This window comes from Lagenorhynchus albirostris, chromosome 2 (genome assembly GCF_949774975.1).
Source record: "Lagenorhynchus albirostris chromosome 2, mLagAlb1.1, whole genome shotgun sequence".
Taxonomy (NCBI): domain Eukaryota; kingdom Metazoa; phylum Chordata; class Mammalia; order Artiodactyla; family Delphinidae; genus Lagenorhynchus; species Lagenorhynchus albirostris.
Genome location: NC_083096.1, coordinates 169,490,018 through 169,508,901, shown reverse-complemented (window position 1 = coordinate 169,508,901; position 18,884 = coordinate 169,490,018). Strand labels below are relative to the sequence as shown.

At 60.4% G+C, this 18,884-nt stretch overlaps 1 protein-coding gene across 1 annotated transcript in view; it reads right to left on the bottom strand.

Annotated features, from left to right (window-relative positions):
- Nucleotides 1-43: 43 nt before the first annotated feature.
- The window catches only part of HSPG2 (heparan sulfate proteoglycan 2), a 102,158-nt gene continuing 83,317 nt past the window's right edge, over nucleotides 44-18,884 (bottom strand). The window contains exons 65-97 of the mRNA XM_060141174.1: nucleotides 18,337-18,488; nucleotides 17,774-17,915; nucleotides 17,293-17,444; nucleotides 16,765-16,906; nucleotides 16,498-16,638; nucleotides 16,034-16,168; nucleotides 15,600-15,781; nucleotides 14,892-15,087; nucleotides 14,474-14,653; nucleotides 13,903-14,163; nucleotides 12,286-12,490; nucleotides 11,647-11,744; nucleotides 10,960-11,226; nucleotides 10,113-10,222; nucleotides 9,763-9,910; nucleotides 9,564-9,680; nucleotides 8,796-8,907; nucleotides 7,874-8,018; nucleotides 7,691-7,790; nucleotides 7,438-7,547; nucleotides 7,205-7,313; nucleotides 6,540-6,638; nucleotides 5,930-6,151; nucleotides 5,395-5,639; nucleotides 4,879-5,050; nucleotides 4,662-4,784; nucleotides 4,519-4,575; nucleotides 2,563-2,638; nucleotides 2,402-2,480; nucleotides 2,206-2,276; nucleotides 1,923-2,006; nucleotides 1,410-1,513; nucleotides 44-1,263 (exon numbers count right to left, since the gene is read on the bottom strand). Of these exons, the coding sequence (XP_059997157.1) occupies nucleotides 1,091-1,263; nucleotides 1,410-1,513; nucleotides 1,923-2,006; nucleotides 2,206-2,276; nucleotides 2,402-2,480; nucleotides 2,563-2,638; nucleotides 4,519-4,575; nucleotides 4,662-4,784; nucleotides 4,879-5,050; nucleotides 5,395-5,639; nucleotides 5,930-6,151; nucleotides 6,540-6,638; nucleotides 7,205-7,313; nucleotides 7,438-7,547; nucleotides 7,691-7,790; nucleotides 7,874-8,018; nucleotides 8,796-8,907; nucleotides 9,564-9,680; nucleotides 9,763-9,910; nucleotides 10,113-10,222; nucleotides 10,960-11,226; nucleotides 11,647-11,744; nucleotides 12,286-12,490; nucleotides 13,903-14,163; nucleotides 14,474-14,653; nucleotides 14,892-15,087; nucleotides 15,600-15,781; nucleotides 16,034-16,168; nucleotides 16,498-16,638; nucleotides 16,765-16,906; nucleotides 17,293-17,444; nucleotides 17,774-17,915; nucleotides 18,337-18,488 (4,709 nt within the window). The 3' untranslated portion in view covers nucleotides 44-1,090. The remainder of the gene's footprint in view (nucleotides 1,264-1,409; nucleotides 1,514-1,922; nucleotides 2,007-2,205; nucleotides 2,277-2,401; nucleotides 2,481-2,562; nucleotides 2,639-4,518; nucleotides 4,576-4,661; nucleotides 4,785-4,878; nucleotides 5,051-5,394; nucleotides 5,640-5,929; nucleotides 6,152-6,539; nucleotides 6,639-7,204; nucleotides 7,314-7,437; nucleotides 7,548-7,690; nucleotides 7,791-7,873; nucleotides 8,019-8,795; nucleotides 8,908-9,563; nucleotides 9,681-9,762; nucleotides 9,911-10,112; nucleotides 10,223-10,959; nucleotides 11,227-11,646; nucleotides 11,745-12,285; nucleotides 12,491-13,902; nucleotides 14,164-14,473; nucleotides 14,654-14,891; nucleotides 15,088-15,599; nucleotides 15,782-16,033; nucleotides 16,169-16,497; nucleotides 16,639-16,764; nucleotides 16,907-17,292; nucleotides 17,445-17,773; nucleotides 17,916-18,336; nucleotides 18,489-18,884) is intronic.

The following is an 18,884-nucleotide window of genomic DNA, read 5'->3' as shown; positions in this document are numbered from 1 at the left end:
GTACCACGAGTCCAGTCGTAGCCAAAGACACAAGAGACAGCCCTGGCGGGGATAGCACCGTTTATTAAGAAAGATCAGGATAAAGACCACAGGAGGGTCCCTTCTAGGACACAGAGGCCAGGCGTCCCGGACCCACCTCTGGGGGTTGCTGGTGGGGAGGGCGCTTGCCCCCAGTTGGGCCCTGGGGCTCCCACAGATGGGGCAGGGCTGTCACGCCCCCTTCCTGTCCCTCCCAGTCATGAGTCCCGGCTCCCCTACCCAAGGCATTAACTCTTTCTGACCACCAATGCTCTCCTCCCCCCATGTGCCCTGGGCCTTCACTTCCAGATCAGTGGGGGGACGTGGCCTGGTGCAGGCAGGGAGACACTCTCAGTGCTGGGCTCTGCCTGTAGCAGCTCCTGGTAAGAGTTGAGGTGGGCTTTCCCTTGCAGCCCCTCAGGGCAGGGGCCCTGGGCTAGGTGTGGGGTGGGAGGGATGCAGGCCAGGAGGGCTTGGTGGGAGGGGGGAGGCTGCCAGGGGCCGGTGGCCTGGCTGGCTAGGCGGAGGTGGAGGGGCGCTGGGACATGGGCTGGCAGGGCTGGGGGCTGCCTGCCCAGGGGTGAGCTGCCTTTTGCACCACAGTTAGCACTAAAGAGCTTTCCCAACCCGGGGGAGGGTGGCGAAGGCCACTGCGATGCCCTCTGCTCCGGGTAGCTGGTGAGGCTCCAGGCTGGAAGCCGAGTTTGGCTCCTGTAGAAATGAGGGCTGCCCAAGGGCTGAAGAAACGGGCAGTCCAGCACTACCTCGGGGGGCTCTGTTGGTGGGGGCAGTTCTGAGCCTGCTCAGCCACCGTGCCCGACCCCAAGTCCTGGTGACCCTTTGAGGCACCTGCTCCCATGCAACCCGCCCTGCCCAGCAGCCTGTGGCTTTGCCCAGGTGTGTCTGTGTGGGGTGGCGTGCCCACCCTCCAGTCCAGCCCAGGGCAGTAGCAGCAAAGCGTGGCATCGCCTCCGTTTCTTACAAAATATTCATAATAATAATATTAATAATAATATAGTCGACGCTGCGGGGCTGGGGCGCTGCCCGGGAGTCCGTGTGGGGCAGGCAGTGCCTACGAGGGGCAGGGGCGCGTGTTGGCCCCCGCCTGGGCGCGGTGCTGCAGGTCCAGTGGCTGTGGAGGCGGGGTGCCAGGCCGGGCAGAGTGCAGCACCAGGTTCTTGATACAGCCCGTGATGCCCGAGGAGAACCTGCCCCCGGTCAGCACCGCCACGTCGGGGGCTCCACCTGCAGGGAAGGGAGAGGGCGGGGCCTGTCAGCTCCAGGAGGTGGGGGGAGGAAGGCCCCGTGCTCTACCTCTGCCGGAGCCCCTGGCCCTCCCCGACCTGGAGGAGCGGCCCCAGGCCTGCACGAGGCCCGAGCTCAAGACTTACCGACGTAGATGCTGCCCTTGGTGTTGACTGCCACGTTAGGGCCTGGGGACTGGCCGCTGACCAGCTCCTCTCCGTCCACCTGGATGGAGCCTCTCCGGCCCTCTCTGCAGTGGAACGGGGTCAGGCCCCTCACCACCGATCCCCCGTCCTTCTCAACCCAGTGAGAGCCCCCTCCCTTTGCTACAGAGACTCCAGTCAGAGCAGCGTGACCCCGCTCCCTGAGTTCTTTCTTGCCCCCTCCCTCCGCTGGATGAGAGATCTGGTCCCACAAACACAACTTCCTAGCACCCCACCCAGGCTTCATCCAGCCCCTAGGGTGCTTGTGCGCCCGCCCCATGGAGTTCTGTCCTGCCCTGGAAGTCTGTGCTCCGGCTGGCGGGCTCTCCCCTGACCCCGGCTTCATGTTCTGTCTCCCCAGAGCTCAATGCCTGCCTCCCTGCGCATGATGGGGGGCGTCCTGTCCCAGTCCAGGACTCCGGGCCCTTCGCCCTAGTGCCCGGGGGGCTCCCTTACCGCAGTGCCATCACCCGATGCCACTCGCCATCGTTGATGGGGTCCTCAGAGACAAGGCGGGCCTCCCCACTGCCCAGCTGGTAGCTGCAGTCACACAGGCCCAAGAGGGTGTGAGCAGGGGGCAGGACTGGAGGGGGTGTGGGACGGTGGTGGTGGTGTGCAGCTGGGGCACTGGGCGCTGCAGCTTCTTGCTGGGGGGGCCATGGGGCTGACCGGAGGGGAAGCCACTGAAGGGTGAGGGGGCTGAGGGAAGGGAGAGGAAGGGTCGGGTGCCAGGACCCACCTGAAGACAAGGTGCCCATCCTGAAGCCCAAGACTGATGAAGTCCTTGCCTCGGCCGGACTCTCCCACCTCCTGCCAGAGAAGCACAGGGTTCCGGGGGCTACCGACAGCTGTGGCCTCCTCCTTCCTCTCTCCCACTCCTGTGGCCACCAGGGGGCTGCGAACCCTGAGATCCTGGGCGGGACGTCCACACTTACCACACCCTGCCAGAGCAGGAGGCCGCTGGCCGTGCTGGTCTGAACCTCCAGCTCAATGGTCTCGGGCACCTCAGGGAGACTGCGGTGCGGGGGAAGTGGGTGAGAGGGCAGAAGCCCCAGATTCCCGTCCCCCACCCTGGGCCCACAGACTCTCTTCTCACCTCCTGGAGAAGATGTGGCCAGGGAGGGCGAGGAAGCCGTCATCGTAGAAGTAGGCTCCGTACTGCCCGGGGGCATCTGTCGGGGGAGTGGGGGCGATGCTGGGACACCTGCTCACCCGCATGGAGTATCCATCCCGCATCGGTGCCCTTGACCCCCACCTCCACCCCGACCTGTACTACTGCAGGGCTCTGAACCTGCAGTCCCTGGAGACCCAAGGGGGCTGGGGGCAGAATTCAGAGGCCTGTGAACTTGGCTTGGAAAACATTACAGTCCTAGCCTTGCTCTCTTCTCCCTGAAGGTTAGCAGTTCCTTTAGTTACGCAGGTAGGCAACACACTGAGGAGTAGCAGGGCCTGTGACTCAGTTACCAGTGGAAGATTCCCTTATTGCATTGCAGTTGCTGCAAATATTTCAGAACATTGTTTACGCTTATTGCAATTGTGGTAGCTGTTGGGACTAACGAGCCTAACCCTAACCCTAGCCCTAACCCTAACCCTAACCCTAACCCTAACCCTAACCCTAACCCTAGCCCTAACCCTAACCCTAACCCTAACCCTAACCCTAACCCTAGCCCTAACCCTAACCCTAACCCTAACCCTAACCCTAACCCTAGCGCTAGATCCTGTATTTAATGCGTTAATAGAGACGCAAAAAACTTCAAATATTTTGATAACCTTCTTTCAGAACAATTGATTCCCTTTGCAATGCTATGTATTTCATTCTATGCAGTCAGTAGGATCCAGGTAGCGTGATCAACCATCTCTCTTTGCCGGGTCCTGTCCTGGTTTTAGCTCTGAAAGTCCCACATCCCCAGAAGCTCCTCAGTCCTGAGCAAACTGGGGCAGCTGGTCATCTAGGTCAGTGGCACATAAACGGTTCTGAACCTTTGTAATCCCTCCATCTTACAGACGGGAAGACAGGTTCAGGGATGAGTGACTTGCCCAGGAAGTGGGAAGCCTGGATGGCAACCCAGACCTTTCGGCTGCATCGTCCACACTGTGTGTGTGTCTATAACATCCCCAACCCTACCTGCTCAAAGACATCCCACACCAGTGCTGGCCCCTGGGGCCTGGCAGCTACCAGGGTAGGCGACACTTCACCACCCTCCGCCAACTGATGAAGTTAGCAGCTAACAGTTACCAAGCACCTACTATCTGCCGGTCACCATGCAGGAAGTTTCACATCCAGCTACAAACATAATTTTTAACTGGATCCTTGTAACAACCCTATGTCTTTGCTATAATATTAACAAAAGCTAACATTCTGTGCCCACTCTGGACCAGACATTGTTCTAAGCATTTAAAATACATTAAAGAATTTTACTCTCACACAAAATTTTATCCAAAGCCTTGTGGAAGGATGTTACTTCTTTCTATTTTATACGTGAGGAAACTGAAGCACAGAGAGGTTAAGTGAGTCCCCAAGTCACACAGCTAGTAAGTGGAAGAGCTAGGATTTGAACCCAGGCTCTTATCCACTATGCCACTACCTCTCCTGTTATATTAGCGATAAATAAGGTATGTATCTATAACGCAGTTAGCACAGGGCCTGTAAATGTTCAATAAGTATTCATTTTTACAAATCATTATCATTGCTTTTAAACAGATTGTGGAATCCTTGAGAATGAGGGTCCTGCCTTACACATCTTGTATTTACTGCTCCCAGGGCAAGGATGGGCACACATACATGTCTGTTGCTGGAGGAGGGTACAGAAGTGAAAGTGGTTCAAAGGCCTGCCCACAGTCACTAGGCAGTGAGCATAGGGCAGGACCCAGCTCTGTGCGGCTGTGCTCTTCTTATTCTGTCTCTCTGCGCCCAAGGAGCCTCTCACCTGGGCTTGTTTTGTTCAGAGGCCAGGATGGAGGGGTGGGGTCATTGGAAGAGGGGCTGAGAGACCCAAGGCCTGGGAGGGACAAGCCTGCTCAGCTCCTCTGGCTGGTCACGGCAAGTACGTACCGTTGCCCCCACTGCCTTCAAGATGCCAGTCGGACTCCGCTATGCCATGTGCAGAGCCTGTGGGGAGACGCAGGGTCCAGTCGGTAGGCTGTGTCAGGCCCCAGCGCCCCAAGGGGGAGGTGGAGAGAAGCTGGGGCAGTTACCTTGTTGGCAGCGGGGGCCAGAGAAGCCGGGGGGACAGAGGCAGCGGGTGCCCTGGCAGGTACCCCCATGCAGACAGGGCTCACGGAGCTGGCAGGGGTTCTCCTCGTGCTCACAGAGGTCTCCTGTGGGCCAGGGAAGAGGCGAGTGGGCATGGGCTGGAGCGGCCACTGACCACCCCCCACCCCTCCCTCCCAGTGCCTGGCCGGGCTCCCTCGCCTTTGAAGCCGTCTCGACACAGGCACTGGAACTCGTATTCGCCGGTGGGCATGCACGTGGCGCCACTGCGGCAAGGCTGGCGCTCACACGGGGAGCTGTCGTAGCACTGCCCGACGCCCCGGCTGCCCAGGAAGCTGTAGGTGAGGTCCAGCCGCTTTCCATTCACTGACACCTGTGGGCATAGGGACACCAAGGGACTCGAAGAAGGCAGGAGGCTGAAGCATGGGTGTACCAGCAGAGAGAAGACTGCAGCAGAGGGGAGCTGGGAACCCAGGCTGGAACTTGAGCAGTAACGTGGGTTTCTGGGGTCGGGGGGGAGGACCAAAGTCGAGGGTCTACTGTGTGCCAGGAGCGTCCATGAGTGTAGTCCCTCCTCGCCACAACCTTCAAAGCAGGTGTAATTATCCCCATTTTACAGAGGAGGAAACTGAGGCTCTGATCCCAAGCGCCTTGGGCTGGCTGCAGGCGGAGGGAAATCACCCCGCCCTCCCCGCTTGCCGTCTGGAAGTCGCTCACCTCGCCCACGCAGCCGCGGAAGTGAGCGCTCATGTTGGTGGCCAGGGGCAGCTGCAAGGACGGCTCCACACCACCCAGGTAGAGCAGGGTGTGCAGGTTGAGGCCCTGGCTCTTGCCGGGTGAGGAGCGCAGCACAGGGCGCCCGCCGTTCACCCGCAGGCTGCCGTCCTTGTTGAGACGCTCTGCGGATATGCGATGCCAGCGGCCCAGGGCCAGGGGCTCGGAGCTCCGCAGAACGGCCAGCCCTGGGGAGGATGCCGGCAGGGTTGGCACATGGATGGCCCTCTGCCCTGTCCCACCCCCTACAGGAACTTGAGCGGACAGGGAACCTCCTTCAGCCTCCCAGTGTCCCAGAGGAACCCGAGAGGTCTAGAGACTTGCTTCAGGTCACACGGAGAGAGGAACGCGAAGAACAGGGGACTCCGGTTGGTCTGACTTCAGAATTTATTCCTCCCGCCTCCTGGGGGTGTGGAGGGCCAAGGGGGGCACGGAGCTTGGTGCCTACAGCTCAACTGCATTTGGTGTCAGTGCTCACCTGACCCCAACTCGTAGCGGAACTCCAGGTGGCCGCCAACCATCGCCAGGGACACGAAATCCTCCACCGGCCCGCTCTTTCCCCCGCTGAACAGCAGGACCCCGTCAGGTGCCAGCGGCTTAAACTCAACACCCAGGCGTAGCTCGTGGTGCGTGTTGGTGAGAGCAGGCAGCGCCAGGTAGGAGCCCGCGCCCGACAGGGAAGGGGTGGCCACAGTCACACCTGCAGCAGTCACAGCTCAGCCAGGGCGGTGGGGATGCCAGAGTCCCGGGAGGGCTCCAACTATGCAGCCTTCCTCTGGGACCCCTGCCCACCCCACTCTCCAGTCCTAGAGGCTCGGGATCAGCTGGGCAATGGCTGCAACAGCCTAGAAGCACCCTGCCCCCAGCACTACAGACCAGGCTGGATCTCCAATGAGATGGGCTTCCCCTTTGGGGCCCTTGTGTACGGGATTCAGGCTGGGCATGAAGCTTGGCCAGGTGACTTTGAGGCCCTCTGGCTCTGGAATAATTTTATCATCCATAGGGCCCGTCATGGCCTCAGAATGCCCTGCCCAGCTTCTCCTGTCCTTACTGGGACCCCTGGGGGTCTCAGGCCCAGCTCCACTTACCTTCCTCACACCTCACGCCCGAGCGGCCCAGGTGGCAGCGGCAGGTGTAGCCTTGGCCGTCGGGCCGGTTCACACACGTGGCGTCGGGCCCACAGGCCTCTGGGGGACACACAAGCCAATGAGGAGGGCACTGAGGTGGCCTGGGAGATGGTGGGGTCCTGATGCCAGAACTCTAACTACGGCCCCCCGGGGGCCTTGGCTACTTAGGGCCGGGACTCCTGGGAGGTCTGCATCGGGTGACCGGGGAGGGGGAATGGATTCGGGCAAGGGTGGGGCCAGAAGGGGCTGGGCAGGGAGAGAGCAAGGCAGGGAGTGAACGAGTGACTCTTTTGTTCGCGAAAGACTGTACCTGGGTGGTGGGTAGTGGGGTGAGTGCCTTGGTAACAGATGGGAAGGTGGTAGGTACCAGGAAGCAGTGATTGGGGCTGGGGGGAGTGTCCGGGTACAGTGACAGGGGATGAGTGCTTGGGTAGCAGAGACGGGAGGCATGGTGGATATTAGGATGGCAGTGATGGAAATCAGAATCCAGGAAAAGTGGTTAAGCACTCGGGAAAGATGGAGAGAGTGTGGTGAGTACGGTTAGCAGTTGGGGTGGATATGACGGGGCAGCAACGGGCAGAGGGAAGAGCCCGGGGTGGCAGTGATGGAGAGGGTGGGTTACACACCTGGGTGGCAGTGCAGGGCCTGCGAGTGCTCACAGCGGCTCCCGGTGAAGCCAGCCGGGCACACACACACATAGCTGCTGCTCTCCGAGTCCTGGCACTGGCCCCCGTTCTGCAAAGCAGCCCCCGGAAGTCAGACCGAGAACAATCTGGCCCTTCCCCACTCCCCACCAGGGCCGGCCATGGCTGAGGACAGCGGCCTGGGAGGCCGGGAGGAGTGTGCGGTGTGGGGTTACCTGGCAGGGCCGGTCCCGACAGGTGGGGCAGTGGGAGATGCCGTGCGCTGTAAGGTTGAGGTCATGGAAGACGATCTCCTCACCCTGGATGCGCAGCTCCCGGACACAGCCTGGGGGGTGGGCAGGCAGGATGAGCCAAGTCAGGGGTGCTGGGAGGCCTGCCCAGCTCCGACCCACGCCCTGCAGTGCCCTCCCAGGTGCTCTGCCAGCCAGGTGAGGTCTGGCCAGGGCTGAAGGTGGGGAGGGGGTTCACCTATGAAGCCGCTGCTCAGGCCTGCCTTGGGGATAGCGCCATAGTCGGGGTAGCCACCCAGGTAGAGCTCCTCATTCAGGTCCAGACCCTGGAACTTGCCCTGGACAGGGGTAAGTCAGGAATGGCAGAGGCTGAGCGGAGGTGGGGAGGGGCTAGGGATAGAGGAACGGGGCTGGGTCTCACCTGGGAGGTGCCGTTGACCGGGGCCAGGCTGCCCACGATCAGGGAGCCCTGGGTGAGGCTGCGCAGCAGGGTCACGGTGTGGAACTGGCCCAGTGCTAGCGGTGTGGGGTGACGGATGGTGGCCATGCCCGAGCCTGCATCAAACCTGCTCCACGGGGTGGGAGGGAGGGCCGGGGCAGGAGAGAGCGGATATGGGGTTTGTAGGAAGGGCTGGGCAGGGGGCCCAGGCTGGGCAAAGGGGTCGACGCCATTCCCTGTCATCCTGCTCCGGTTCCTGTCCCTGCCTTGTGCTCTCGCCCCACCACCCCCCCCAGCTCACCCTATCCCTGCCCCTCCCCAGGGGTTCTTCTTCTCCTACACTCTTTCCCCGGGAGCTTATTCAGAGCAGCCCCCGGGGCGCCAAGTGCCCCTGGCTCTAGGCCCTACAGCCTAGCACCTGGCCTCACTGTTCGTCTGTGCACTCCTCCCTCTGAGATGACCTTGTCTCTTTCCTTCTTTGTTTGTGGCTGGTCTTCCCCAACTAGAATATACATTCCCACAAGGGCCAGAACTTGATTTGTTTTGTTTGTATCAGTGCCTGGTACACAGTAGGTATTCAGCACAGAACTGTTGAATGAATAAATGAATGAATGAATTCTGGCCTACAGCGTCCCACCCTGGAAGGACACACTATAGCATTGCTGAGTATTTCTGCCGCAACTGTGTTCAAGTCTGAGGCTGCTTCCTCCGCCACCCGGCTGGCGCACTGTGCTGACCCCGGCAGCACGGGGGGGGGGGTCACCGAGGGTAACGGTCACACTCCTTCTTCTTTCAGAACCTCCGTCGTACAACTCAGCCCAGGGTGGTGTGTGCCTGACGAAAGTCCTGCAGTCTAGTCCCCCAGCCCCCCTTCCCCTGTAACCCGGGAGGGTGAGGGTCTCACCGAAACTCGGGCCTCCCGCCCACAAGGCCGAAGGAGATGAAGTCGGGCTGCCTGTTGGCCAGGTTGGTGGGGCTCCCTGGGATCCGCTTCTGCCCGTTGTACAGCAGCATCCCTGGGCGGGCATAGCTGTGTTAGGGCCTCCCGTCCAGCCACGGGCTCCCTGTCTACCCAGCCCCGGAACGAATGGCCCAAGCTTGTGAGCCTTTCCCCTCGCTAACTGCTGTCCCTCCCTCCAGCACACCCCACACAGCCAGGGCGTCTCCCTCTCAGGATGGGGCCCTAAAGAGAAGGGCCTTGCTGAGAGCTCCTAGAAAGAAGCTGAATTTGCTTCACTTACACTGTAGGGTCTACCTGAAGGAGGAGAGGGAGGCGGAGACTCACCCGAGTAGAGAAGGAGGCCTGGATAGTGAAAGTCAGAGACCCGTAAGAGGTGGGAGGAGACAGATGAGAAAGAGAGAGAGAGAGAGGAGGGAAGGGTGAGAGATGGGGAAAAGGAGGAAGGAGCAGAGACAGGAGTAGGGAGACGGGACAGAAGGACCGGGGGTTGCTGCACCAGTGGCAGAGGGACCGGGGGAGGCTTGGGTGCAGGTATCACACAGGAGGGAATGGAGAAGAGGAGGCATGAGCCAGAGGGGGAGGCCCGGCCGGCCTGGAGCCCCCGGGGCAGGGAAGGCTGAGGACTGGGGGCTGCCAGGGCTCATACCCTGATGGCAGTGACTTTGGAGATCCCCAGCCCCGGGCCCCCCAGTCAGCTCCTCCCCTGCTCACCATCGGCTGAGTCGGGCCGGAAGGTGATCTTGATCTCAAACTTCCTGTAGGCATCCTTGATGGTGGGCAGCGGCAGGAAAGAGTGGGGGGTCTGCGTGAAGTAGGGCACCACCCGCTCTGAGGGCAGAAAGCACAGTTCAAGACGCCACCCACAAGGTGGTGGGCAGGGTGCCGCCTATCCCGGGGTGTGTGGTCTCACCTGGCACCTGCAGATGGGCAAAGGCCTTGACCTTGCCCTGGCGGTTGGTGGCGGTGCAGACATAGGTGCCCGCGTCCTGGGGCTGGACCGAGGGCAGCAGCAGCATGTTGTTCTCCAGGCGGCTGTCGGGCGGCAGGTTCCCATCCAGCTGCAAACACACTGGCACTTTGAACCCTGGCCTTGGCCCACACCTCCACGGGGCCTGTCTCCCATCCCTGCCTGGGGCCCACCCTCAGACATGGAGCGCATGCTCTGGGCCAAGCCTGGGCCAGCTCCTGGGGGCACCGAGATGGTGAAGACCTGGTCCCTGCCCCTCAGGCACGCCCGCTGGTTTCCTGCCTAGCATTTACCTTGCTCCAGGTGATGTCAGGAGTGGGGTAGCCAGAGGCCATGCAGGGGAAGACAGCTGAAGAACCAGTGGGCACACGGACCTCTGGGGGCGTTGAGATCTGCGGCAAGGCTGAGAGGGGAGGAGGAGACACAGGCCATCAACCTGATGACACCAACCGTTTGTGAGCCCAGCCTGTGTCCTGACTCATTTAATCCTCATGCCATCCCTGGAAGGGAGGCACTGTGTCCCCATTTCACAGATGAGGAAACTGTGGCCGTTCACTCCTGGTTGCACAGGTGGAACCAGGCAGAGCCAGGGCTCAGGGACAGGTTCAACTGACTCCACAGACCGAGCCTCTTCAACACACCTGGGTGGAAAATTGTGCAGCCCTCTGGGGACCTGAAGAGGGGGTACTAGGGCAGTGTGGGTAAGTTTGGGGCAAGTGATAGGGCTTGGGGTGAAAAAGAATAGCCTCTGAAGAACACACAGATTGTGTCTGCCTGGCATCCACTGTCCACGTTTTACTGTCTTTCACGTCTGTTTTGTGTTTGTGCTGTCTCTGCCAGCAGACTGAGCTGTAGGTCTTCCTCGTCAGAGCAGGAGCTCCAGCAGGTGAAGACTACTTATCTGATTTCCTCTTGATGCCCCATGGCATAGCTTTTCCCTGCAAGTTCCAGCTGCCCCAGAGGAACACTCACTGCTATCCCCTGCTGCACCTGCTTGTTATGAAACCTGCTCCCTAAATACACCAAATTGAAAATCCCCAAGAGAGCAGGAAGGAGGAGTAGTGCAGGTAAGGCAGGAGATGGCGTGAGAGCAGCCCCTGCACGCTCCCCGGCCCTGCAGAGCTCCCTGCCAGCCTTCACCTTGCACGAGTAGCAGCACGTGGGACTGGGCGGTGCCTGCGGCGCTGGTGGCGGTGCAGCGGTACTGTCCTGCGTCAGCCAGCTCCACGTGGGCGATCCTGACGATGCCTCCGCTCTGCACGACGCCAGGCCGCAGGCGCCCTCCAACTTTGCTCCATGTCACCTGAGGCTTGGGGTCACCCAGGGCCAGGCACTCGAACTCCACGGCATGGCCGACCACCACGGTCTGCACGGAGGTCCGGATGTTGATGAGCACAGAGGGCAGAGCTGGGGGAGGACGGGGCAGAACAGAGTGAGGCCAGCCTGCTGCAGGCCTGGGCTCAGAGAGGCTGCAGGCTGCCCCAGAAAAGGTGAGCACTGGAGCCCGAGGCACTCAGCATTTCATTCACTTTTTCGTGCATCCACTCATTAGCACGCTCACTTGTTCGCTCTTTGTTCATTCGTTTCACTCACTTGTGCACCGCAGTCATTTTCATTGGTTTGTCTGAGCGCTCCGCCCATCTCCCTTCTTCCCCCCTCCCTTGCAATATTTGTCAAGCCCCCTCACTCTGTGCTAGACGAAAGCAAGATACAATCGAATAATTCTCTTTATTTGTACACATTTAAGGGGTTTCTTGGGGAATATGGTCCCTGTGCACTTCACCTCTGTCCCCTGCTCTTAGCAAAAGCCTGAAGCCACCGTCCTACCTTGGACAACAAGCTGGGCACTGGCCTGGGCCTGTCCCCATGGTCCATGGGCCTGGCAAACATACGTCCCTTGGCAGCTCTGGTCCAAGTTCTGGATTCTGTAAAGAAAAAAATAATAAGACATCAGTGAATAAAAACAATTGGTGAGAATACTTTGCAGTTCTGTGGGAGTTAAAAGTCGTCAAGTATCAGCACACGATGTAAACTTCTAGTCTCCCCAAAACCATGGGAGGTAGGTAGGAAGTCAGGGTGAGTATCACCACACCCATTTTAGACCAAGACCTTGTGGTCTAGAGTTCCAGATCACACAGTTATCAAGTAGCAGAGCTGAGATCTGGGTCACATGTATATATCTGGCCTCAGAGCTTGTTCTCTTCCCTTTAACAATAATACAAACATGGGCCACTGATTACTGAAGGCCTTCCACATGCTAAGCACTGTGTTAAGTGCTTTAGGTTATCTCATTCTGGTCTCATATAACCCACTGTAGAGCTGAGAACACTGAGGCTCAGGGAGGTGAAGTGACTTGCCCAAGGCCATTGTTTTATGCTAAGCCCAGTAGGATAGGTATTCTAACAGCCCCACTGGGTGCCTTGGGCTGGGATGCCCAAGTTCAGTCCTGCCCCTGCCCCCACTCACCGGAGCACCCCATCATGTATGCTGTGGCCGGGAGGCAGCTGACCCCCTTCTTTGATCCAGCGGAGTTGAGTGCCCAGGTCGCTGGGCACGACACAGTGGAACTCGACGCTGGCCCCTATGCTCTTGGTCTCCAGCTGAGGCGTGACCTGAACGGTGGGCGCGGATCCTGCTGGGATGGGGGTGGCGGGGAGAGAGCCGGAGGGGCCTGCGGGGACAGGTAAGAGGTTGCGTGTGTGTGTGTGTGTGTGTGTGTGTGATATCCCCGATGGCCCTCCAGGACCCAGGAAACCCCCATCCTAACATTCAGGGGACGTTCCCCTGTTTGCCTCTCTGACCAGGGAAAAAAGACCTTTCATTGGCAGATTCATTCATCTGCTCACTCGTGCAGTCATTCAATCAACACAAATAAGAGCCTGTGGAGTGCTGGGCTGTGCTTCCAGAAGCTCCTGGCCTTCAGGAGGGGAGGGCAGCCCAAGGCGAGAGCGGGAGGGGTCGGCCTTGGAAAGATTCAGACACCTGAAGGAAGGAGAGCAAAGACTATTCTGGCTCTAGTCTAAAATAGGAGAGGGGCTTTCCTGGTGGCACAGTGGTTAAGAATCCGCCTGCCAAAGCAGGGGACACGGGTTCAGGCCCTGGTCCTGGAAGATCCCACATGCTGCGGAGCAACTAAGCCTGTGCGCCACAACTACTGAAGCCCGCGCGCCTAGAGCCCGTGCTCTGCAACAAGAGGGGCCGCCGCAAAGAGAAGCCCGTGCACCGTAATTAAGAGTAGCCCCGACTCGCCGCAACTAGAGAAAGCCCGTGTGCAGCAATGAAGACCCAACGCAGCCAAAAATGAATAAATAAATAAATTTAAAATAGGAGGATCCCAGGTGAAGGCACCTAGTGTCCGGGTGCAGGGGACATATGGGAGGGTGGGTCAAATGCATACTATCACCATTTAGCAAGTGCCTACTAGGTGCCACGGGCTCTACATACGTGTCCGTTTCTAAGTCAGCCTATGTGCTGGCACCGTCCTCTCTACTTTACAGGATGAAGACAGTGAGGCTTGAGGTTCGCTGACTTGGCCAGGTTCACACAACTATCAAGTGATCGGGCTGTGCACTGAACCCAGGACCTGGGCTCACTTCAGTCCAGGCTCTTGAGGAGACCACGGAGATGTGGGATTCTCTGGAGATCCACTGAAACCCTGGGCATCCGGGGGTGGGTGCTGCCCTATCACACATTCATTGTTGTCACCGTCCAGCATTTATGCAGCCCATTCTGGGTGCTGTGGTGGACAAGCCCGGGGCTGCTGAGATGACTGGGTCCAGGCCCTGCCCTCATCCTCTGTCTGGCAGGCGAGGCAGGCTGGGGTACTCATGTAAACATAGCCTCTGGCAGTATGAGGTCAATGCCAAGGGAGGGATGCAGCAGTGAGAGCTAGAGTTGCTGAGAACACAGTGACCGGGGTCTTCCTGGGGGAAAAGAAGGCGTTCCAGCTAGGGTAGTGGAGGGGGGTCTTCATGCCCCAGGTGGGGGTCCCCCGGCACCAGCTGAGGGGTAAGTGAAAGGCTCGGACAAGCGCCTGGAGGAAAGCTGACCCCATTCTACCCAGCCTGAGCTGGGGCTGCTCACCTCGGACCAGCACCTGGGCGAAGGCCTCAGCTGAGCCCACCTTGTTGGTGACCCGGCAGCGGTAGCGGCCTGAGTCCGCAGGGGCCGCAGGCTCAAGGAGCAGCATCTCATTCCTGGTGCTCGCCCTCCCAGGGAGGCTGCCGCCCACACGGCTCCACTGGAAGGTGAGTGGGGGCGTCCCATGAGCCAGGCACTGGAGCTGCACCGTCTCCCCTGCCTGCACCGACGCGTGCTCCGGGACTGTGGTGGCATACGGCGGGCCTGGGGTTGGAGACACAGAGGTCAGGGCGGCGGAGAGCAGAGGTCAGGATGGCAGCAGGTGCTGGGCCCTGGCGACTTGCCAAAGGACTAGGGAAGCTGAACGGGGAGCCCAGAGGACTGGGGATGAGGGAAGCCAAGGTCCCAGGAGGGGACGTGGGTTTTAGGTTAGGGCAGGCTCCGGGGCCTGAGGTGCATGTGATCCTCCAGGTAGGTTTCCTGGAGTTCTGTCCAGGGTGTGGCCTGGTTGGGGGGCTCAGACCTCCATGCAGTGCGGAGAGGGTAGCGCGAGGAGGGTGGACGAGGGCCTTACTCTCTACGTGCAGGGCGATGGTGGCCTCAGCATGCCCGGCAGGGCTAGTGGCGTTGCAGATGTACTGGCCCGAGTCCTGCTGGGCTACCCGTGGGATGATTAGCGTGTCACCTTCCAGCTGGTGCTGCCACGGCAGCGGGGAGCGCAGCTTGGACCAGTGGATGGTGGGCGTGGGGCTGCCTGTGGAGTGGAGTGGCAGAGGTTGGTGGGCTGCCCCAGGACTGGCTGGGGGTGGGATGGCCAGGAAGGGACCTGGGTCAGCTTGCTCCTTCATGGGGGGCACAGAGTGGGCACCTCAGCCATCACTGGGAGATTGCCTGCAGCAAAGCCCCCTTCCTGAGCATGACATCCTCTTCAGGTCTCTTGTGTCTAAATTCAGGCCCCAGGGCCTGCCCTGTGTGCCAGCCCCCGTCCACACCTGTGGCTGAGCAGCGCAGGGTGGCCGTGTGTCCAGCTTCCACAGTCAGCTCGGCTTCTTCTACCTGGACCTGGGGGGCCCCTGGGGCCACAGTGCCCGTGTCTACAATTACTTCCACTTGCTTCTGCGCTGTGCCCAGTGCATTCTGAGCTAGGCAGACGTAGATGCCTGCATCTGATGGTTTAGCTGACGAAATCTGGAAGAAGCAAGGATGTTGGTCATCAGGCCACTGAGGGGGGACCTTGGCATCAGCCCTCTGGCTTGGTTTCACCTCTTTCTTCTACCCGTCCCTTTGTTTTTAGCTTTCCTATTTGACTGGCTGCTTGAGGGCTCACACTCAAGATATCCCATTAGTCTATCCATCCACACATCCACCCCCCCATCTACCTGTCCATCCATCCATCATCCATCCATCCACCCATCCATCCACCCATCCATCCATCCATCCATCCATCCATCTACCCACCCATCCACCCATCCATCCACCTACCCACCCAACCACCCATACTTCTACCCATTCCTCCTTCCACCTTCCTTCTTTCTTCCTGACCGTCTTCCAATCTAGCCATCATCCACCTATCCCATCCCTCCCTTTCTTCACCAATTCATCACCCATCTGTCCATCCACCACTCTCTCCTCCAGGTAACTGCTCGAGAACGGGCAGTGACTGGGCCTCAGATCCAGAGATGAGACCCCCCTGACATCACCTGCAGCACGGTGTGGCTGTCCACGAGCCCAGGTGCCCGCTGCTCCAAGTTGGTGGGGGCACCGATCCGGGTCCAGCGAGCAGAAGGGCGGGGCTCCCCAGCACTGACACACTCCAGGGTGATGGCCTTTCCCGCTTTCACCCGCACGGGGCTCTCGGGGAGCACAGACACTGTAGGGGGCCCTGCCCAGAGGAATGACACCACTGATACACATGCAGGGCTCTGCTGGTCATGGGCACTGTCACAGCCCCCTTACCAGTAACTGCCAGTGGGCACTAGTCTCCCCACTGCACCTATGTAGAGACCGAGGCTCAGAGAGGGAGAATGCCCAAGAGGGAGGCAGTGGCAGAGGATGGATTTAAACCTGGAGGTTCTGAGCTCGGAATCAGGGCTGGAAACACGAAGTCAGAGCCCACGGGGTTGAAGGCCCTCACCGTGCACGCTGAGGTTCACGACACTCTGGGCCACACCATAGGCATTGGAGGCCACGCAGCGGTAGGCACCGTGGTTGCTGGGCCGGGTGCCCACGATGGTGATGATGGAGCCGTTGGGGCTGATGTGGACATTGTCTGCGGGGTTGGCATCAAGGAGGGTGTGGTCAGTGAGGGTGTCCTCCTGCCTTGGCGCTGCCAGCAGGCACACCAGTGCCCCATGGCCCCGACCCCTCCAGTCTGGGTGTATCCAGCTCACAGGGTCACAGATGGTTGATAAACAAGTCCTTGGAGACTCCTGGGTCCAGCCCTCTCACCATCCAGACAGGGACACCAAGTCCCCAGAGGGGAAGGGCTTTACCCGGGGTCACACAGAAAGTTTGGTGCCATGGTCGGCTCCGCCCAGCCGCCAGTGGTGAGCCTCGCGCATTCACACCTGCCTCCAGCCCCCCACCCCCCCGGCTCACCCTCCAGCTCCTGGTTCCGAGTCTTCCACTCAAGGCTGATGGGGGCTGCCCCATCATGGATGAGGCACTTGAAGCTGGCGTCTTGGCCCTGCCGCACGGTGCTGCTGGGCGGGTCGATAGAGATGACAGGGCTCCTAAGGCCTGGGGGAGGACGGAGGCAGAGGGCTGCGCTCAGCAGGGCTGGGTGGGCTCCCCCGCCTCCCCTCCCCACTCCTCGGCCCCAGTGTCTCCCCGCCTCCCCCTGCCCGTGGCGTCTCCCTCACTCACGGTAGGAGGACCCTGCACTGGGCGGGACAGTGACCGTGAAGGAGGCCTCGTGCTCAGGGCCCGAGCTGCCAACCACACGGCACATGTATTCTCCGGAGTCGGCCTGGGAGACGTGGTGGAGCCGCAGCCGGGAGCCGTGGGTCTGTCGGAGTGAGGAGAGGGTGGCCATCGTGTCAGAGCACTCGGGACAGGGCAAGTCCCCGAGCCCGGCCGTGCCCGAGCCCAAGAGTTCTCAGGAGCTCAGGGCTCCAGCTGGTGGAGATGAGGAAGCTTCATTCACAGAGTGCTACAAGTCCACTCCATCCCCTTTTCAGAGGTAACTGCTGCAGGAAATGATTCAGCAGCAAAGCCAGGAGAAGAACCCAGGTCTCTCAATTCCCAGGCTGCTGAACTCCTCCCCGCCAAGTGTTTTATCCCCTGGGGTCCCCAAGCATGCCAGGGTTTGTGTGAAGAAGGTTTGGGATGCAGACGGCAACTGCAGGTCAAAACTTGCCTGCCCTGAATTCTCCCCACCCCTGGCCCCTGTACCTGGTGCCGGGCGGGGAGGCTGCCCCCACGCTTATACCACGTGACCTGGGCATGTGCCTGCCCGGGTACCACGCAGTTCAGGTCCAGGGTTTGTCCTTCGGCCACATGGGAGGAGGAGGCCTCGATGTAGACGGGCTGGGCCAGTCCTGGGGCTGTGGGCACAATGGGTGGGTGAGAAAGGGGCGGCCCCGGGGGTGCAGGCAGAGACCCGAGGCGGTGGCACCGAGAGCCAGCTGGCCCTCCTGGAGGTGCAGTGGCTTGAGAGGGACTGACATGGCTGAGCACCATTGACCTAAGAAGGGTCTCTGTCCCCTGGGGGCTGAGATGCCCTGGTGAGACCTTGGTTCCCAGTGGTTGGGGGAGGGGCTGGAGGACCTTCCTGGAGCCGAGGGCTAGAGCCCTGCTGGATAGCAGGGGGAGCAAGGCCAGGCAGGGGCCCCCAAGCCTGTGCCCAAAACCGCCCGCCGCTCCTGTCACTCACCAGGAATGGGGCCTGGGCTGGAGGCCTCGATTGTGACCAGGACAGAAGCCTCCAGAGTGCCTGAGCTGCTGGCCACTCGACAGGAGTATTCGCCAGAGTCAGCAGGGGACACCTGGTTCAGCCTCAGCAGGGGGCCGTGGACCTGGCCAGGGTGGGGCGAGAGTGGGGAGAGTGAGCCGGGGGGCTGGTGGCCAAGGCCGTCAGACGCCCCAGCCCTCTCATACCTGTATCCCAGGACTGTCATGCACCATTGCGAGTGCTGCCTCCTGCCAAAGGTGACCCCCTTTGACACTGGACGTTGTGGGGTATGTTTACTATTATGCTTTTCCTGGCAGGAGAAAGCCCAGTGTCTTGAGTAAGAGGTGTCCTTTTCTAATTTGCACCAAGGTACTGGGCAGCCAGTGATGGCCCTACCATGCCCAGCCTGTTCTTGAACTCCTGAGTCCCAGTGATCTCCTGTTGCCACTTTCCTGAAGCCCCGGACGTTGGGGCCACCTTCCCTCCCGGGCAGGGGACGGGGTGGGGTGGGAATGCCCACATCCTGCTTTCTCCAGCCTCCATACCTGGTGCCGGGCGGGAAGGCTGCCCCCGCGCCTGTGCCATGTGACCTGGGCGTGGGCCTGGCCAGGCACCACGCATTTCAGATCCAGGGTCTGCCCTTCGGCCACGTGGGAGGAGGACGTCTCGATGAGGATGGGTGGGGCTCCGCCCGGGGCTGGGGCACAGGAAGAAGTCAGTGAGCTGGGACTCCCTGTGTCCTCAGCCCCTGCCCCTGGGTGCCCAGATGGTCAGGCCAGAGGCCACAGGCAGACAGCCTTGATACCCCCCTTCCCATTCCCCTGAAGCCTGGAGCAGCTGGGCTAGCCTGGCGCCTCATTCTCCCAGCCCAGCCCCAGACAATGGTCCCACCATCCTCTGTGGTCCCGGCACCACTGGCGGCCAGGGCTCAGGGCCAGGCAGCTCCACACAGATCACCAACGTTTCCCAGACTTGAGTAGTACGGGGCTAAGAACACAGACTCTGGGGCCAGACTGCCTGGGTTCAAAACCCAGCCCTGCCATTTATTAGTTGTGTGACCCTGGGAAAGCTACTTCACCTCTCCATGCCTCAG